Raw genomic sequence first — 18,647 nt, forward strand, 5'->3', positions numbered from 1 at the left:
TTTGGCAGTAAGAAAACAAAACAGAATTCCACAAGCTCTTGGGGAAGTGATGTACAAGGGAGCTAAGAGGGACTGAATCCTAAACGTGATGCAAATAGCTTAGACATGTGAAAGAATCGAGAGTTGATATCAAGGTCCAGGTTGTGAACCGGGTATTGTTGGCAGGTTGAAATGGGACTCTGCAAATGTATGTCATCATGACTGACATGACTGGAGTAAGAGGGGATTCACAGACATTTACCTTGTTAGGATTAACCTGGACCTCAGATGGAATACGACTACTGGTGAACGCAACTCAAGGGCCACGTTGGTTGAGTGGGAAAATGGGAGATCCTAAGTACTCTAGAGGCTGAGTTAGAATTGGATGTGGTGGCACATGTGTTGGGAGGAGTGATGTGTGCGCTTTTGGTTTATAAGACATAGTTTTGTGGTAACACTTATTTAAAGAGAAATTTACCCTTTTCATTTGAAGTATCATTTGCCTGTTAATTCATTTAATTTACATTAATTCTGATTCATGTTGAAGAACAAGTTACAAAAAGTGAAATCTTGTTGATAGTTTCTTCATGGTGCGGTGGTTCATTCAGTAAATTTGGTTATTTCAGTTTATGGATCCCCACAGGCTCCTAACAGGCTGCATTAGCAGAGGGATTGAATCCAAGTCTAAACAATCTGTATTTTTGGTGTATAAGATGCTGGTCAGGCCCGATCATGAGTTGTATAAATATAATCTAATTGTGGGAAGAACGTAGAAGTGAGAAACAGGAGTGACTGAATATCAAGATGATAGGTCAAGGAAATCAAGCTCATTTTCTTGACAAAGGAGGAGGTTGTGAAGCAATTGATTTGAAGAAGGAGGATAAACAGGTAATCCATGCAAGTTATTCATTGTAATGAAAAAGGTTCAAATACCTAAGAACACTGGGGCTGGAGGGGGCAAGATTAAGAGAATAGTAAACTCTATAATCAAGGGAAATGGAGTGGCATTTTCCTGCGCAGAGTAATAGAGCTGTGAAAGATTTGAGGAAAATCACTGGAAAGCATCCAAAACAACCACTGCAGTTACAGAGACATTAATTATACATGACATACAAAGACTTCTGAACCTGAGGAAATGGAGTACAAGGAGTCGGGGATGAGAGTGACCGAAAACAAAAAGGTCTGAAAATGTTTTCTGACAAGGAATCATGTATACTTCTGGTGCAAAGCAGCAAAGTGACTGCAGCATGAGGGGAATAGCAAATGATTATACTTATGACCTGTAGTGAAATGCAAATGCTTCTAGGACACTTGAAATGGGTGAAATTATTAGACTTCAAATGGGTAGAAACACTAGCTTCCCCTTTTAATAAAAACAAAGTGCCAGAAATACTGAAGTCATATTTGATTCGAAACATTTAAATGTTTCTCTCTCCACAGATGCTGCCAAGTCTGTTGAATATTTTTTATGCTTAATTTTTATTTAAGATTTCCAGTGTTCACAGTTTTTGTTTTTATTTCAATTTTCACTTTACCTTCTAGACTGTGGACCAATGCATTTATACAAAATCACCAGTGAACTCAACATTTCAACATCACAGCTTGTAATGCAGTTAGTACATGTAATACAGAATGGAGTCCATACTAAAATCAGCATGACTTTGCTCGATTATGTACATCATAGGCAGGGAAGCTTCAGTAAGGAGGTAGGATATCCACCACCCACGAGCTAAAATTCTGAAAATTCTCAGTTCATCATCTATGAATATAAGGTAATTCAGTCCCAGTCAAAGCAACTAACAAGTTCAGGATAAGACTCTTCCTTAGTTCCTTGGTATTTTCTCTCAACTTGATTCTAAATACAATTCCCAATTTACAAAAATAAACGAAGATCAGATTCATCTCAAAATCCAACTATTTGATGCAATGAGACAGGACCAGACAGACTGAAGCCATTTATCTAAGCTAATAACAGACTAAATCAATTTCTGCCTGGTTGATCATACCTCTTCTCATGTGTCATTGCCTCCTCACCCACCATCACACATTTATTTACTTGAAGGTAGCAGTCAAGATCCTGAAGGCCTAGCAATCTATCCACTCGTCTCACGAGTCAGGAAGTTCCCAGGTTCAATTATTTATCTCTGCTGAACTGACTGACTTGAACAGATTCAGTGAAACTATGCTATAGCCAAGAATTAACACAGTTTGATGCAAGACTGGAGGAATGAGGGTATCCATATTCCCGAACAGTATATCATTCCTCACTTACAATGTCAAAATATCACTAGGCTGATCATAGCCCTATGTTCAAAAGACAGTGCATGGAATCCCCTTAAACAGAGAGAAGGGTCCCCAAGTATTGCCATGACAATCCCAGGCCAGCTTCAAAAACAGAGAGCCTTGCGCATCCATTGCAATGGCCGGCCTGGTACAGATCCCCACCCATCCGCACTCTGTCTGTGGTTTGCAGATGATGTGGATTATTTTTCTATAGAAATTAAACCCCAAGCTACATTCACACTCATATGATCAAGACACCTCTAAAAACAAACAATGAAGTTTCACTTACCAGTCCCCTATCTGCCTGCTCCTCTCCACAGCCCAGGGCTTGCAAAGTGAAGTCGAGCATACAGCTGCCCTGAGTGGCATTTTAAACATTAACTGGGTTTTCATAAACCCCTCCTGTGCCCAATACTGCAGGGCATGGGCCAGGGAGGGTCAGACTCTCTCTCTGCTGGCTGCTGCCCACAAAGACACTGCCTCGATACAGGCAGCACCCCGGTCCTGCTCCTAGCCTCATTAATAGTGGAGATTTTCCAGGCTAAGACTCTCTCCTCCTTGCTTTGGCCACTTGAAGGCACTGGCAGCCAAGGAGCTGCCAGACATCCCGCTCCAGGTCCTCACTCTGGGTTTCAGGCCGTCTCTTGCCTTCTCTTTCTCTTATTCAGCTTCTTCTTTTCCGAGTTACAGAGGATGTCTGACCGGCTGTCAGGCATCTGGTCAAAGCAATTGGTCTCCTGTAAGACGGTGGTGGGACCAGTGCCAGCTCCACCAATTACAGGTTCCCTCTCTCCAGCACTTGCTGCTCTTCCACTCATAGATTCGGTCGCCAGAGGAACAACAAAAGCACAAGAGAGAAAACCTGTAAATGGAAGAGTTGGAGTAGCGAGCTTGGAAGAGGAAGAATATGTGATTGGAATAGCAGCTCATTACAGATTCTGTCACTGCCATGCTCACTGCTCCACATTATTTTCCCATTCTCACTGATGCTTGCACTTTCAATTGTTCAGCCCTGTCTGGTCTACAGAGGAGGCGGATGTCGGGAGATATATTTAGAATGGCAGAATTCCAAAATCCAAATGTCAGAAAGCTGCCAAACAGCAGAAATTTCTCATCCCTGAAGGAGGTTCTTTCACAGCAGTTGATAGTACAAGTGCATTCAAAAGATAATTCAATACATCTCAGCAGAAAGAACTCAGAAAAAGTTTATGAGGTCCATCCAGAGTGTATTGTCTTATTTTGGCCAAATAACAAGACAATAAACACTTACATTCTTAATAAGTTAATAAAATCATACATTCTTAATTCTGAATGAATTAAACTCAACTTAGTTGTGTAAAACAGCTTCATACGCGCACACAAAACTGGCATTCAAGCTGTAGGTTTATACCAGCCGTTAACCAAGCCTCATTAAGAGCACTCACCTGAGTTCGATGATCTGAGGTTCAAGTCCCACTGCAAAGACTTGGAACACACAGTCTAAGACAACACTCCAGTGCAGTATTGCGGGAGTTCTGCACCATCAGTTTTGGATTAGACATTAGATCCTCACTCCAGCTCTTCCAGGGTTCCATCCAAGCTGCACAACTGTACAGCAACCCAAATGTTCCAGCAGTCGTATATATATATATATATATATTATATATATATATGGGGATATGCAAAAAAAGACTTAAAGGTCCGCACATGCCAAAGAAAATTAAAGCGTATGTTGGCGTGGGGTGTAAAGATCCCATGGCATTATATAAAGACAACTGGAGGAAATTCCACCAGCATCTTGATCAATATTTCTCGCAATGAACATCACTAAAATTATTTAGTTGAGGATTTCTCTCTTTGCTGTTCGGAGTTCTTGCTGTGCACAAATTTGCATATGCATTTGTGCACATGTCAGGTGTACTTCAGAGCAGTCCCAAGGATATGAATTGTGCTGTGTATCCGCAGGTTCTAGCTTCTTATAAAAAAAGATAGCCAAGAGAATGATTGATCCACAATGATATTGAAGTCCATATATATATATTATGCCATTTCTCACCAGGCCACAAGGAGATTCCACAGGTCAGTGTCACCACAAGGTCTATTCTAGATTGTATATTCTCAGAATCTACGGTGATGCAAATACTGTGGAACACGAGCCTCATGTTGACAGAGCTCATCAGTTACTGACTGTACACCGAGCTAAACATAGCCTGAAGCCTTGTTCTTCTGTCAATTGTAGAGCCTAATGTTACTTGCAGATGTTCCCAACACTATACACCAAAATACACAACACAGACAAACAGGCAGTCTATGAACAGTTTGTAACTAAAATTGCGCCAGCATATTTCTAGAATTCAAGCAGGGGGAGATGATATACACATCATCGAAACTTAAATGTTCAAAAAGTAATTTGGAAAGAATGATTATATTTTTAGCAACAAACCCACCAGGCAGAAAGGATTATTCTCAAACTTTTCAATTAGATCTGGTGTTAAGTTAAATATCCCATTACTCTCTTCTTCCAGGAGTAATAGATTTGTCTGCATACAAAGAAAGGCACTGGGACTGCTGCAGAGAACAAAAAACCTCAATGCTAGAGTGCAAGAGAAAACAAGCACAAAGGAGAGTGCGAGCAAGATAATGAGATGTTTATCCTAAAGGTATGGTCTTAATATTTTTGATAATAATATTTGGCTCAATACAACCCTATGTGTATTTGGCTCAATACAAAGAGCTACAATATAAGGAGACACTGACTACCTGCATGATTCACAATGATAACGATCAAAGACTTATTGGTCCAACAAGTCATGATTTTGCTCGAGGAAATTAATTAATGGTACACACCCATGGATAGCACATCATGAACTAAACACAATGCAAATTTCAATGTACATTAGTATTTACCTAAACCAGTTAATCAATTATTTCATTGTTGAAAAAATTACTTTCGCTAATACCCATGATTTTTGAATTAGATAAAAACAAAAAAACTGCGGATGCTGGAAATCCAAAACAAAAACAGAATTACCTGGAAAAACTCAGCAGGTCTGGCAGCATCGGCGGAGAAGAAAAGAGTTGACGTTTCGAGTCCTCATGACCCTTCGACCACTGTGCAAATATTAGTTATGTAAATCCCCAATTTGACTGCAGCACCTTGTTACCTGCAACAGGCTCAAATGGTCAAAGAATGAACCAAAAACAAAAATAACATCTAATTAACTCAGTCTTGCAGTTGGCATACATCTGACTTGTCCATGCAATACAAAAGTAGAATTCTCAAAAATCACTCAATGAAGTCACCCATGGAAACTTCTAATACCGCAAATAATTTTCTCCCCAACAAAGGCAAGCCCATCGGTCAAGCGCCACTAGTTTGCTTTCTGCTTCCTAACTGCAGTTGGATCCAAATGACTTTTGGGCTCCAGTAAATGCATGGCCAAGACCCTGCACTCCCTGTTAATAGGGCAATCACCTTGTTAAAAACAATTGCTCTTTAAACAGGACACGGGCATTGATTATCCCATCTAAACAGAATAAAAAGATACAGCTGGAACACTGTGTGGAAACTACTTGGAAGCCAGTAGCACTGAATCATGAGTCTTGAAAATAAACCAGCTTGAACTAAAAGACCTGCCTGGATTAATTCTTCCACCACAACCTCTTATGATTAACACTCCCCATGCATGCACCAACCCATAGCCTCTAATTCCTTTCCCTTCCAAAACCAGCACTCTCCTTGTTCCTGGAGCAAGAACAACACTGTCCTTGTTCCTGAAGTGCTCACTGCCCTGACTCTCCCCATCACTCCAAGATCCACCCCAATGCTCCAAGTACTCTGTTTTCAGAGTGCTCTTAAGGCTCAGATTTCCTAGATTGCATTCCCCAAAATAGCCAAAGGCCTAAAAAACCTCTCGACTGCCACTTGCCATGCACCAACCCCACACCCTCACCCCATTCCTGGTAATGCCAGGACTCCCCTTTCTAATTGTTTCCCAGTCAACAATTTCTCCTGTGTCCCCATTCCCTGACAGCTTCTCAGTCTACTGACAGTAACTACCTTTACTTGGTACACCTCACTTCATAAGCTTGTGCTTCTGGCTTTGGAAATATTAATTTCACTGTTACATAGATGAATTAATACACGCAAGGGCCGTGTACATTAATAACAAATCAGAGAATGGAACATTTAAAGAAACTGATATTGGGGGGGGGTAGGTGTCGATGACAGGAAAGCACAGAAACAATTAGCAGGAAAGAAGACGATAGACACACAAGAGACACTTTTTAATCTTCCTCTGCAAACATCTTGGGAAAGCAGCCAGTCATAAAAAGTAACTTGAACATAGACACCAAGATTGTTCTAATGCAGCCACACAGAGGAGCTAAAATGGACTTTAGCAGCTTTCCACAGCAAGGGGCAGCTGAAAAAAAAACTTGTTACTTGGATGAGACAAATGTTTTTGGACTGCAGTTATAATATCTGGCGAGTTGACAGGCGTGAACAGTAGGTTGGGCAACAAACCAACGGCCTCCCGAAAACAAAGTTCAGGAAGAAAGAAGACACGTGTGCTTGGACAGGATTAACAACTGTGAGCCTCAAGAGTCTATGTAGCTGTCATCAAGAAAAAGAGTGGAAAATACACTGCACTGAATATGAGAGGGAAGTGTATTACGTCTAATGAATTTATTTACAGTAAGGTTTCTGGGCGTCTTCATGTTTGTAGAAGTCGAGTTTATAAGTCAGCTAAAAGAACAGTGATGCATAAGCATGAGCTCAGTGAACAAACCAGAAACTGAAACATTTCCAAACTTCAAGGTGGTTCTGTTGCTCCAAATAGACAATTTGACAGATTTCACAATGTTGAATGACACCTCTCACTTATAACAAGGAAGAGGCACACAAAACAAACAGGATTGACTGAAACAGCTGCAATTGAACAGACTTGTCATGACTTGTTTACAAAACATGTCTGAAATTGTGGAATGCTAACTTACTGATAATGGGAATCGCAGCAAGTTAAAACACCCTTCGTGGGGCTGCAGTTCGGCTGGCTTGCTGCAGCTCATGTAAACGAACAACTTCCTCAGGGTTAAGCATCAAATAACCTCACTATCTAAAACCAAAATTAAACTTATCTTGGCCTTCACTGGGTCAACTCTAAGTCTGAAACTAATGTCTCTTCATAAAAACACACGCAAATCCAAGGAGCAGTCCCGAATAAATACTGTTTAACAACTAACATCTGTGGAATTGAAAGCCAATGCGTGAAAGCCAATTCAAATCCAATGCGTGTGTGGCGATCCCAGGAGCCTGTCCATCTCTGATCAGATTGCTGTATTTTCCCTGATTTTACTCACTGTTTAACAACTGAAATAACATACCAGAGAAAAAAAATTATTTTTCTCCGCAATAGCAGCACTGTTTCCCTCTGGTTAGTTGACATTATCAGGGTGTCTCTGGGAGTTTGTCAATAGTTCTGGCTGGGGAGCCACCCACACACAGCATGTTTGCAAACAACTGGTATGCACCATGTGAAAAAAGAAAGCCAATTATTAGGTTAACAAAAACAATGATTTAAAACTGCACTCACAGAAAATCTCTCACTCAAAAACCTTGTTACAATATTTATTTAGAAGTGAAGTTAGAATTAGCCCATGTTGTTTTAATGGAACACGCATAGAATCATTCCTGCCAGCTACAGTATAACATGAAGCCATCCTGCAATATTCCGGCTACAGTCATATATTGAAACCAAGTACCATATCCATTAAGCGTTAATTATATTACAACAACTAAGCCTGATCTAGTTAAACTAGACATTAGACAGGCTACAGTGATTTTTTTCTTCTTGCCAAAGCTAGTAATCTGCTCCTTCATGTGCAAGTCAACCCATGCTGTGCATTTCCAGAATTCACAGTTTGCCATACATCACCGTTATGATCAGTAATTGCACATCTACTTAATAAATCACACTGCAATATCTGGACTGCTTTGGGCCAAAATGTAATGAAATTGGCATTTCCCAAGAGTGTACAAACAAATCCTACACAGGGCTTCAGTGGGCAGAGATTTTGCAGCTCAACACATGTTCCTGTAACTTGAGATTCAGCAAATGATAGTTATCAACATGATGTTTAAATTTACTGTGTAAAAGGCATGGAGCTCCAATCAACAATACTGCTTATGCCAGCAGCTGGCCAGACAGGGACTAACAGATGGTGAAAAGTTGTCACCAGGATTTCAGTACATCACTCTGTGAATATGAATTTTTATACTATGTTCACTTCAGCTCAGATCAACCACAGCAGTACAATTATAGATTTCCTATTTCCACATTTGGGTGGTGTTTGGTAACCACACTTCAAGCTTGTAATAACAACTCAATCAATGCTGGCTGAAGAAATGTGAGGTCATGAACTAAGAGCATCATAAAACTGGGGGAAAAAAGTAAAGTATCCATCCAGAATCAAAGTTTTACAGTACAGGAAACTGATTAGCCTATCGAATCTCAGCCAGCTCTCAAAGAGCTACCATTTACTGCCATTCTGAAGCTCTTTGCCCACTTTCATTTATAAATATTTTGCCTTCTGTCATTTAGTCTCTTCTGTCTTCCACCTCAAAGACCTTCTCATGAGTTCCTTGCTCCCCTGCCCTTTTTCCCTCCTCTGTATTAAGTTAAAATCTGTTACGTTACATTTTTCCAGTTCTCAAACATCAAATCTTGTTCTCTCGCCACAGATGCTGCCTGACCTAAGCAGTTAGAGCATTTGTTTTAATTGCTTTTATTCTTAGTTCCAGTGGTGGCATGATCGCCATTCCCAGCCTGTTACAATAAACACAATGGAGCATGCCCTGACTGGCAGTTTTGCTTGCAGTTAGTTCACAAGCAATATTAACAATCAAGTCTTTATTCACTTCCTCTCAGTGCCATTGTTACTGCTCCCATTTTCTCCGTCACAATTGGTTCTATTGGTTTAAAAAAAAAGCATAAAAATCAACCTAGTCTAAGCAGGACCACAAAACCTACTATTTTGTATTACAAGTCTTATCTGTAACGAACAATGCCTCATTATCACACTTACTTTTATCACAATACGTTGGTCTTGCCTGGACATTACTTCTAGCAATTGGTATTATAGACAGATTGCAATAAATTCATTTTAGCCCTCTCCGTGCACTCTCCAAGTTTTATATCCCAGGTTTCGTCTGCTTAGTTGTGACACTGCAGGCAATTTTTGATTTTAGATTTAAGTTTGTTAAAACTAAATTTCTCTACATTGTTGCTCTCTTTATGCATGTTTTATCTTTAACATTATGTAACTTTTGTTTCCAGTCAGCACGGCATAAGTTTTCTCCAAAATAAGTTACAAAATGTACTTTCTGAATGTTTCCACCACAAGGCATGGGTCTCAAGTTCCACTTGTGTATACAGTAGGTTACGTTAAAACTTAATTGAAATCTCAGATGGGATTAGGTGTTTCATAAGGCTATGTACAAGACTAACCTGCTGTGAAAAAGGCAAGAATCAAGAGTTTGAAAAATCTTGGGATCCAAGATATGGAACATGATCTTTGGAACATCTGTACTTGCGTTAAGTTGACTTAATTGTGCAGTTTCATAGTATTCACCTATGCAATCTACACTTTGTGCCAATGGATACGAAAAAGACCTTGGAGAGAATTTATAGCAACAGAGATTAAGGAAAACTAATTTCATCAAGAGGAGGCAAGCAAGGTAGTATTTGGTCTGAGAAGGCTACTTTATATTTTAAAGTAAACTTTGACCAAAAAAGGGAGGGAAGATACCAGAACCACAAATATGTAGCATAACAACCCAAACTTTTTATTCAATGCTGGATACTCCAGTATTGCAAAAATGAAAATGCTCCTCCAGTTACTCACAGCCACTATTTTTCACCTTGCCTTTCTTATTTAATTCCGTTCTCACCTACCAAGCTACCAGCAACTTTTAATCCAGATCACTTGGGTCAGTCTCTCATATTATACAATAATTCATGTCTAATAATGCTTCTTTAACGCTTATAACTTTTGCCAATTTTGGGCAGGGAAAATCAAGAGCAAAAATGTTGCACTTCTCATGCAGTGAAAAAATAATTCCACATAGGGAAGAAAAGAAGTCTGAGAGTTGGCCATCCAATTATAAGCAACATATCAGAGATATCAGTCCCTCATATATAAAAACAAAAAAACTGCGGATGCTGGAAATCCAAAACAAAAACAGAATTACCTGGAAAAACTCAGCAGGTCTGGCAGCATCGGTGGAGAAGAAAAGAGTTGACGTTTCGAGTCCTCATGACCCTTCGACAGAACTTGAGTTCGAGTCCAGGAAAGAGCTGAAATATAAGCTGGTTTAAGGTGTGTGTGTGGGGGGCGGAGAGATAGAGAGACAGAGAGGTGGAGGGGTGGGTGTGGTTGTAAGGACAAACAAGCCGTGATAGAAGCAGATCATCAAAAGATGTCAACGACAATAGTACAATAGAACACATAGGTGTTAAAGTTAAAGTTGGTGATATTATCTAAACGAATGTGCTAATTAAGAATGGATGGTAGGGCACTCAAGGTATAGCTCTAGTGGGGTTTTTTTATAATGGAAATAGGTGGGAAAAGGAAAATCTTTATAATTTATTGGGAAAAAAAAAGGAAGGGGGAAACAGAAAGGGGGTGGGGATGGGGGAGGGAGCTCACGACCTAAAGTTGTTGAATTCAATATTCAGTTAACTGGAGGAACAACACCTCATCTTCCGACTAGGGACTTTACAGCCTTCCGGACTGAATATTGAATTCAACAACTTTAGGTCGTGAGCTCCCTCCCCCATCCCCACCCCCTTTCTGTTTCCCCCTTCCTTTTTTTTTTCCAATAAATTATAAAGATTTTCCTTTTCCCACCTATTTCCATTATATAAATAAAAAAAACCCACTAGAGCTATACCTTGAGTGCCCTACCATCCATTCTTAATTAGCACATTCGTTTAGATAATATCACCAACTTTAACTTTAACACCTATGTGTTCTATTGTACTATTGTCGTTGACATCTTTTGATGATCTGCTTCTATCACTGCTTGTTTGTCGCTACAACCACACCAACCCCCTCCACCTCTCTGTCTCTCTATCTCTCCGCCCCCCACACACACACCTTAAACCAGCTTATATTTCAGCTCTTTCCTGGACTCGAACTCAAGTTCTGTCGAAGGGTCATGAGGACTCGAAACGTCAACTCTTTTCTTCTCCGCCGATGCTGCCAGACCTGCTGAGTTTTTCCAGGTAATTCTGTTTTTATATCAGTCCCTCACGTCTACTCCACCATGCAACTCCATTTACCCATATTTACTCCTTATACTTTGACATTATCAGCTTTGAAATTTTCAATTGACCCCTAAGCCTCAACACATTTTTGACTATCCTTTGTGTGAACTACTCCTCACTGGCATCACCACTGAACAGCCTAACTGGTTCTTGACTTTCCCACCATAAGAATGAATTTCTCGATCCACCCTAGCAAATCCTTTAATTATCTTATACACCTCAAATCAGACCACCCCAAAATCTGCTACACTCAAAGGAATACAACCCGACTCTATATATTTTCCTCTTAATTAACCCTTTTAGCCCTGGTAATGTGTCCTTCCTGAGGCAGGTGCCCAGAACTGAATGCAATATGCCAGATATGGTCTAAGCAGAGCTTTATACAATTAAAGCATAAAGTCCACAGCTTTATATTCCAGCCCCCCTGAAATTTATACCAATATTCCATTAGCTTTTTTGGTTTTTTTTTTGTACTTATTGACTAGTTTGTGTGATTTCTGTAAATAGACCCTGAATCACTCTGCTTCTCCACAGTTCCTGGCTTCAATGCACAAGGGGCAAAATAACAGCAACAATAGGTACAATGTTTAACTAAAATGAACTGAGGCTTACTTACATGAAACTAATTTCCCTATTATTCTAGTGAATAGTATTTTTTTTTTTTACATTTTTGTAGTCCAGTTTTGTTTTTAAAAAGTAAAGATCTTTTAGAAAGATCTCATCTCCTTGATCCCTCACCACCTCACTGTTAACAAGATCCCAGCCGGCTGGTGAAGCCAAAACCAAGAGACAGAGCTTTTCTTCACTCAAGAGTTTATTGACTTTGTTCAGTCTCAACACTCCTCACACACACCCAGTGTCCCAGCTGTCCCCGATTTGGGTGTTCCAAGTACTTATTTAAACAATGCCCTTCACCTGTGTACCTTAGCAAAATAATTAATATACAATAAACACTGACCACCACTTGAATTTTTTTTGTGGATATATTAAAGTGAAGGATGTTTATACTGGGTCTGAAACTTTGCCCTGTTGAGGCACTGAGTTCAGCATGATGCTCTCAAGTACAGAATAAACGTATTCTGCTCAATCCAAAAGCCTTATCCCCTTTTTATGGCACTACACATTTATGCAATAACATACACACACCTGACAGAGTTTTCATGCTTAAATTAAAACAAAAAACTGCATCACCTTTATCTATTCATAATTACATATTTGGAAACTTTGGAAACAGAACAGGGATTTAAAACTAGAATTTTTTTGGAAAGTGCGACCAAGCCCTTTCAGTTTAAATAGATTCTTTAGGTAAAGGAATCAGTGATCACATTTGTATAAGAAGTTGTCAGACCCAATTCAAAGAGGTACTTACATATTCCTTTACGTTTTTGGTTTTTACAGCTTTGTACGAAAAGTAAGCAGGATACAAGGTCCCAAATACAAGGCTGTTAAAAAAGGAAAAACAGTTAGAAGATACATAGTACATATAACTCAGAGTTATATACACATGCACTGAAGTAATGGTAATTAGCTGTAGTCCACAAAGGACCATAGGCTTCTCTCTCAATTGGAGAGGGACAATTAGTTATATAGCTTGAGGGGCAACCATTCCACATCAAGCATTAAGCAATCCAAGGAGAAGGCTTCCATAGCCAGTACAGGGATTGAACCTGTGCCGTTGGCATCATTCTGCACCACATTCTAGCCCATCTTGCCAACTGACCCATGGGTGGCCTTTGACATAACAGAAGCTTTAAAAATTTGTAGGGAACAAGTCTTGTTTTTTAAAAACACAGTTTTCATCTTGCAACACCAGGAGAATCCATTCAGTCTGCTCTGCCATTTTGCCAAAGGTGGCAGCTCTCCACTCTTCCTTGATACTCTCCCTTCCTAGTACTGATCTCCCTTATCAAGTCTCAATTCTATCTTCCAAAGCACAACACTTCTCATATAACTCTGTAGAGGCACATTTTTTGTGGATTGACTTGTAATTAGTTTAGTTCTAAATTTAACATTACATCCCCTTGTTCTATGTGAGGGTAGGAGTTATTATCCCACTTAACCCATCAGACCCTGAACCTAGTATTGTGCACAAATTAAATATAGACTTTCCTAAACAAAAGAGTTTTTCATACATGTACAGCAATGCTGAAGCGAGTAAACTAAGTACCCCAAACCAAAAAGAAAGTTAGAACATTTGCAGTCTGATAGAAGCATTTATGCATCTACAATACATAAGGAGTACTACAATGACACCATTTTAACAACATGCAGTCCAGCCATGTAAATATGGTGGCTACAAGAGCAGGTCAAAGGGTGGGAATTGTGGTGAGTAACACTCTTCCCAACTCCCCAAAGCCTGTCCACCATCTACAAAGCACAAGTCAGGGGTGTGATGGAAGACTCTCCAATTGCCTGGATGAGTGCAGCTCCAACTACACAAGAAGCTCAACACCATCCAGGACAAAGCAGCCCACTTGGTCAGCACCCCACCCACCATAAACATTCACTCCCTCAATGCACAGTATTAATTGTGTACCGCCTACTAGATGCACTGCAGCAGTTTGCCAAGTGTCCTTCAACAGCACCTTCTAAACCTGTAACCTTTGCCACCTAAAAGAACAAAAACAAGAGACACATGGGAACACCACCACCTGAAACATTTTCACCCCACACCATCCTGACTTGGAAATTCATCTCGCTCCTTCACCATCGCTGGGTCAAAATCCTGGAACTCCCTCCCTAACAGCACCTTGGGTGTACCTACACCACATGCACTGCAAAAGTTCAAGAAGGCAGCTCACCACTACCTTCTCAAGGGCAATTAGGGATGTGCAATAAATGACGGTTTTTCCAGCAACACTCATATCCCATGAAGGAATAAAAGAAAATGTGCATATTATTTAACCTCTGTCACCATTGTGCCTAATATTGCAGTTTCTCTCTTCCAAAGTTTGCAATGAATTTATCAGACACAGCACAGTCGGGCAACTGCTCAGTTTCCATTCAGCAGCTGCAAGTGTCATCCTGACCTGATTGACTGCGAAGAATATTAGCTTGTACTACGAGATGCTCCAGATCATCCAATTTACCTTCAGACCTGTACTTCCACACCTCACCTTTGCTTTCTGACCAAAGCTCACCACAGCCCCTGCTGCTTGCGATGTGCCTTTCTCCCCCTCTCTGGCTTCCATGGTGAAGTCCAATATTTTCTGTGTTCTACGGGTAACCAAAGCATAGCACAAAAACTGACCAAAAACTCACTCACTATTCTCCACCTTATCATTAACAAACTCAAATCAACATTATAATACATATGAATAGGTACTAGGATTACATGATCAACTATGTCTACTAATTTAACAGCCAAAAACACAATTAGCCACGTAGCAAGTGGACAATTTACTGAACAATAGTTTAAAAACAACAGGTGTACAAAAGATCATAACTAGGAGGAGTAGGCAATTCAGCCCCTCGGGTCTACCCTATATTCAATATGATCATGGCTGATCTCATTTCAGCCTCATCTCCAATTTCCCACCTTCTCCCCATAACCTTTCAATCCTTTACTAATTAAAAATCTGTCTATCTCCTCCTCAAATTTATTCAGCATCCCGGCATCTGCTGCACTCTGAGGTAGTGAATTCTACAGATTCACGACCCTTTGAGAAAAGTAATTCCTCCTCATCTCTGATTTAAATCTAATACCCCTTAGCCTAAAACTATGGCCTCTCGTACTAGAATGCCCCACAAGGGGAAATATCCGCTTAACATCTACTTTGTCTATCCCCTTTAGCATCTTATATACCTCAATTAGATCTCCTCTCATTCTTCTAAACTCTAGCGAGTATAAGCCTAAACTGCTCAATCTCTCCTCATAAGACAAGCCCCGCATCTCTGGAATCAATCAATCTAGTGAATCTCCTCTGAGCCACCTCCAATGCAACTACATCCTTCCTCAAGAAAGGGGACCAAAACTGTGCACAGTACTCCAGGTGCGGTCTCACCGATGCCTTGTACAGTTGCAATAACACTTCCCTATTTTCATACTCTATTCCTTTAACAATAAATGCCAAAATTCCATTTGCCTTTCTTATTACCTGCTGTACCTGCATACTAGCTTTCAGCGATTCATGCACGAGGACACCCAGATCCCTCTGCACTGAAGCATTCTGAAATTTCTCTCCATTTAAATAATAAGTCACCTTTTTTATTCTTCTAAGCACAATGGATAACCTCTCACTTATCCACGTTAAACTCCATCTGCCAAATTTTGGCCCATTCACCTAACTTGTCCATATCCATTTGTAAATTTCTTATTTCTTCATTGCAACTTACTTTCCCACCTATTTTGGTGTCATCTGCAAATTTAGCTATAGTGCCTTCTATCCCTGAATCCAAGTCATTAATATAGATTGTAAATAGTTGGGGCCCAAGGACCGAACCCTGCGGCACCCCACTAGTTACAGCTTGTCATCCAGAAAAAGACCCATTTATCCCGATTCTCTGCTTTCTGTTCATTAGCCAATCCTCTATCCAAGCTAATATACTACCCCTAACTCTGTGTGATCTTATCTTGTGTATTTATCTTTTGTGTGGCACCTTATCAAAGACCTTCTGGAAGTCCAGATATACTACATCTACAGGATCCCCATTATCCACTTTGCTTGTCACATCTTCAAAGAACTCTAGCAAATTAGTCAAACACGATTTACTTTTCATAAAACCATGCTGACTCTGATGGATTTCATTTTGACTTTCCAAAGATCACATTACTACTTCCTTAATAATGGATTCCAACAATCTCCCAAAGACAGACGTTAAACTAACTGGTCTATAGTTTCCTACTTTCTACCTCCCTCCCTTTTTGAATAAGGGCATTATATTAGCACTTTTACAATCCACTGGAACCTTTCCAGCATTTAGGGAATTTTGGAATATTATAGCCAATGCATCACTAGCTCTGCTGTCACTTCCTTGAAGACCTTGGGATGTAGGCTATCAGGTCCTGGGGACTTGTCACCCTTTAATCCCAATAGTTTGATCATTAATTAATCCCATCTCATTACACAAAACCAAATCCAGAATAGCCTGCTCCCTGGTTGGTTCCACAACATATTGCTCCAAGAAACAACCTCTAATACACTCTGTGAACTCTCCCTCGAGGCTACCCTTGCCAATTTGATTAGCCGAGTCTATATGCATATTAAAATTACCCATGATTATTGCCGTTCTTACATGCTCCCAGTATTTCCTGTGCTCAACTGCTGAACTACTGTTTGTGGATCTATAGACTACTCCCACCAGGAACTTCTTTCCCTTGCTAGTTCTTATTTCCACGCAGATTGACTCTATGTCTTGCTCTCCAGTGCCTATATCATTCCTCACTATAGCACTGATCTTTTCCTTTCCTAACAAAGCTACACCACCTTCTTTTCCTTCCTGCCTATCCTTCTGAAACAGAGTACCCTTGGATATTCAACTCCCAAATCTGTTCTCCCTGTAACCACGTCTCAGTAATCACCACCAAATCATACCTATTTACCTCTATTTGCGCTGTTAACTCATTAGTTTTATTCCGAATGCTATGCGCATTCAGATACAAAGCCTTGAAGTTTGCCCTTTTGTCAATTTTCCCTACTCTTATGATCCTTTGGTGCAATATGGCATTCACACACTCTGTCCCTTCCTTTGACTTTTTGGTTGCAATCAGCCTCGTCACTAACCTGCACTCTTCGCCTCTCCTTAAGCCTTGATTTTTTTTTTACATTTCAATGCAACTGAACGCCACCACCACCACCCCGCACCCCCCCCCCCACCCCACCCCCAACTATTTAGTTTAAAGCCCTATCTACAACCCTAGTTATGCAATTCACCAGGACACTAGTCCCAGCATGATTCAAGTGGATAAAAACAAAAAAACTGCGGATGCTGGAAATCCAAAACAGAAACAGAATTACCAGGAAAAACTCAGCAGGTCTGGCAGCGACGGCGGAGAAGAAAAGAGTTGACGTTTCGAGTCCTCATGACCCTTCGACAGAACTTGAGTTCGAGTCCAGGAAAGAGCTGAAATATATACACCTTAAACCAGCTTATATTTCAGCACTTTCCTGGACTCGAACTCAAGTTCTGTTGAAGGGTCATGAGGACTCGAAACGTCAACTCTTTTCTTCTCCGCCGATGCTGCCAGACCTGCTGAGTTTTTCCATGATTCAAGTGGAGTCCATCTAAATGGAATAGCTCCCTCTTTCGCCAGTACTGGTGCCAATGTCCCATGAATTCGAACCCATTTCTCCCACACCAATCTTTGAGCCACTCATTTACCTCTTTAATCTTATTGACCCTGTGCCAATTAGCTCATGGCTCAGGTAGTAATCCGAAGATTACTACCTTTTTAGTTCTGCTGTTTAATTTAGCCCCCAGCTGCTCGTATTCCCTCAGCAGAACCTTCCTCGTTCTATCTATATCATTGGTACCTACATGGGCCACGACAACTGGCTATTTCCAAGGAGAGACAAACATCTATTCCTGACTTACTTACCAATTGTAGGTATTTTCGCGTTATGTACATAACATATCCCCTCTCATCTAAACATAAAACACCATTTTCTCCAACTCAACTATACTGGACTTCAAAGTAAAAACACACCATTTGTCGACACACTGGTGAAAAGCAGAGATTATTTTTATGGCAAGGAAAAGAGACATTGGACGATTTGTTTATGACTCGATATATGCCCATCTGCTTCTATTCCAAAAATTACAACATGCAGGAATAATTCACACACAGACTGGATTCCTCATTCCCAGCAAATAATTCTGTTAAGCTTTTCAGGAATACCTTCAACATTATCCCATATTTAAGCCTTCACAATTATTTTCAAGCTTTGGTAGAAATGTTTGTTCCACAAAGCAATACAATGTTTGCTACGACCTCAAGAATCGCATATCTCAAATGGCTTTAAAAACTTACAAGTACTCAGTTCAAACCTTGCCAATATGTGGACATGAGAGCATACATCTTGTGTGCAGACTAATGGCAGTTTGCCCAGAAGAACCAGATGGGAACAAAGCCAGGCT

At 40.3% G+C, this 18,647-nt stretch overlaps 1 protein-coding gene across 3 annotated transcripts in view; it reads right to left on the reverse strand.

Moving 5' to 3' along the window:
* The window catches only part of reep3b (receptor accessory protein 3b), a 60,137-nt gene that overhangs the window by 25,869 nt on the left and 15,621 nt on the right, over positions 1–18,647 (reverse strand). For 2 of the 3 annotated variants that reach the window (XM_041210152.1, XM_041210151.1), the window contains exon 2: positions 12,940–13,012. The exons of the other annotated variant lie outside the window; for it this stretch is intronic. In XM_041210152.1, the coding sequence (XP_041066086.1) occupies positions 12,940–13,012 (73 nt within the window). The remainder of the gene's footprint in view (positions 1–12,939; positions 13,013–18,647) is intronic. 3 annotated transcript variants of the gene reach the window in all.

The sequence above is a fragment of the Carcharodon carcharias genome, chromosome 17 (genome assembly GCF_017639515.1).
Source record: "Carcharodon carcharias isolate sCarCar2 chromosome 17, sCarCar2.pri, whole genome shotgun sequence".
NCBI classification, from domain to species: domain Eukaryota; kingdom Metazoa; phylum Chordata; class Chondrichthyes; order Lamniformes; family Lamnidae; genus Carcharodon; species Carcharodon carcharias.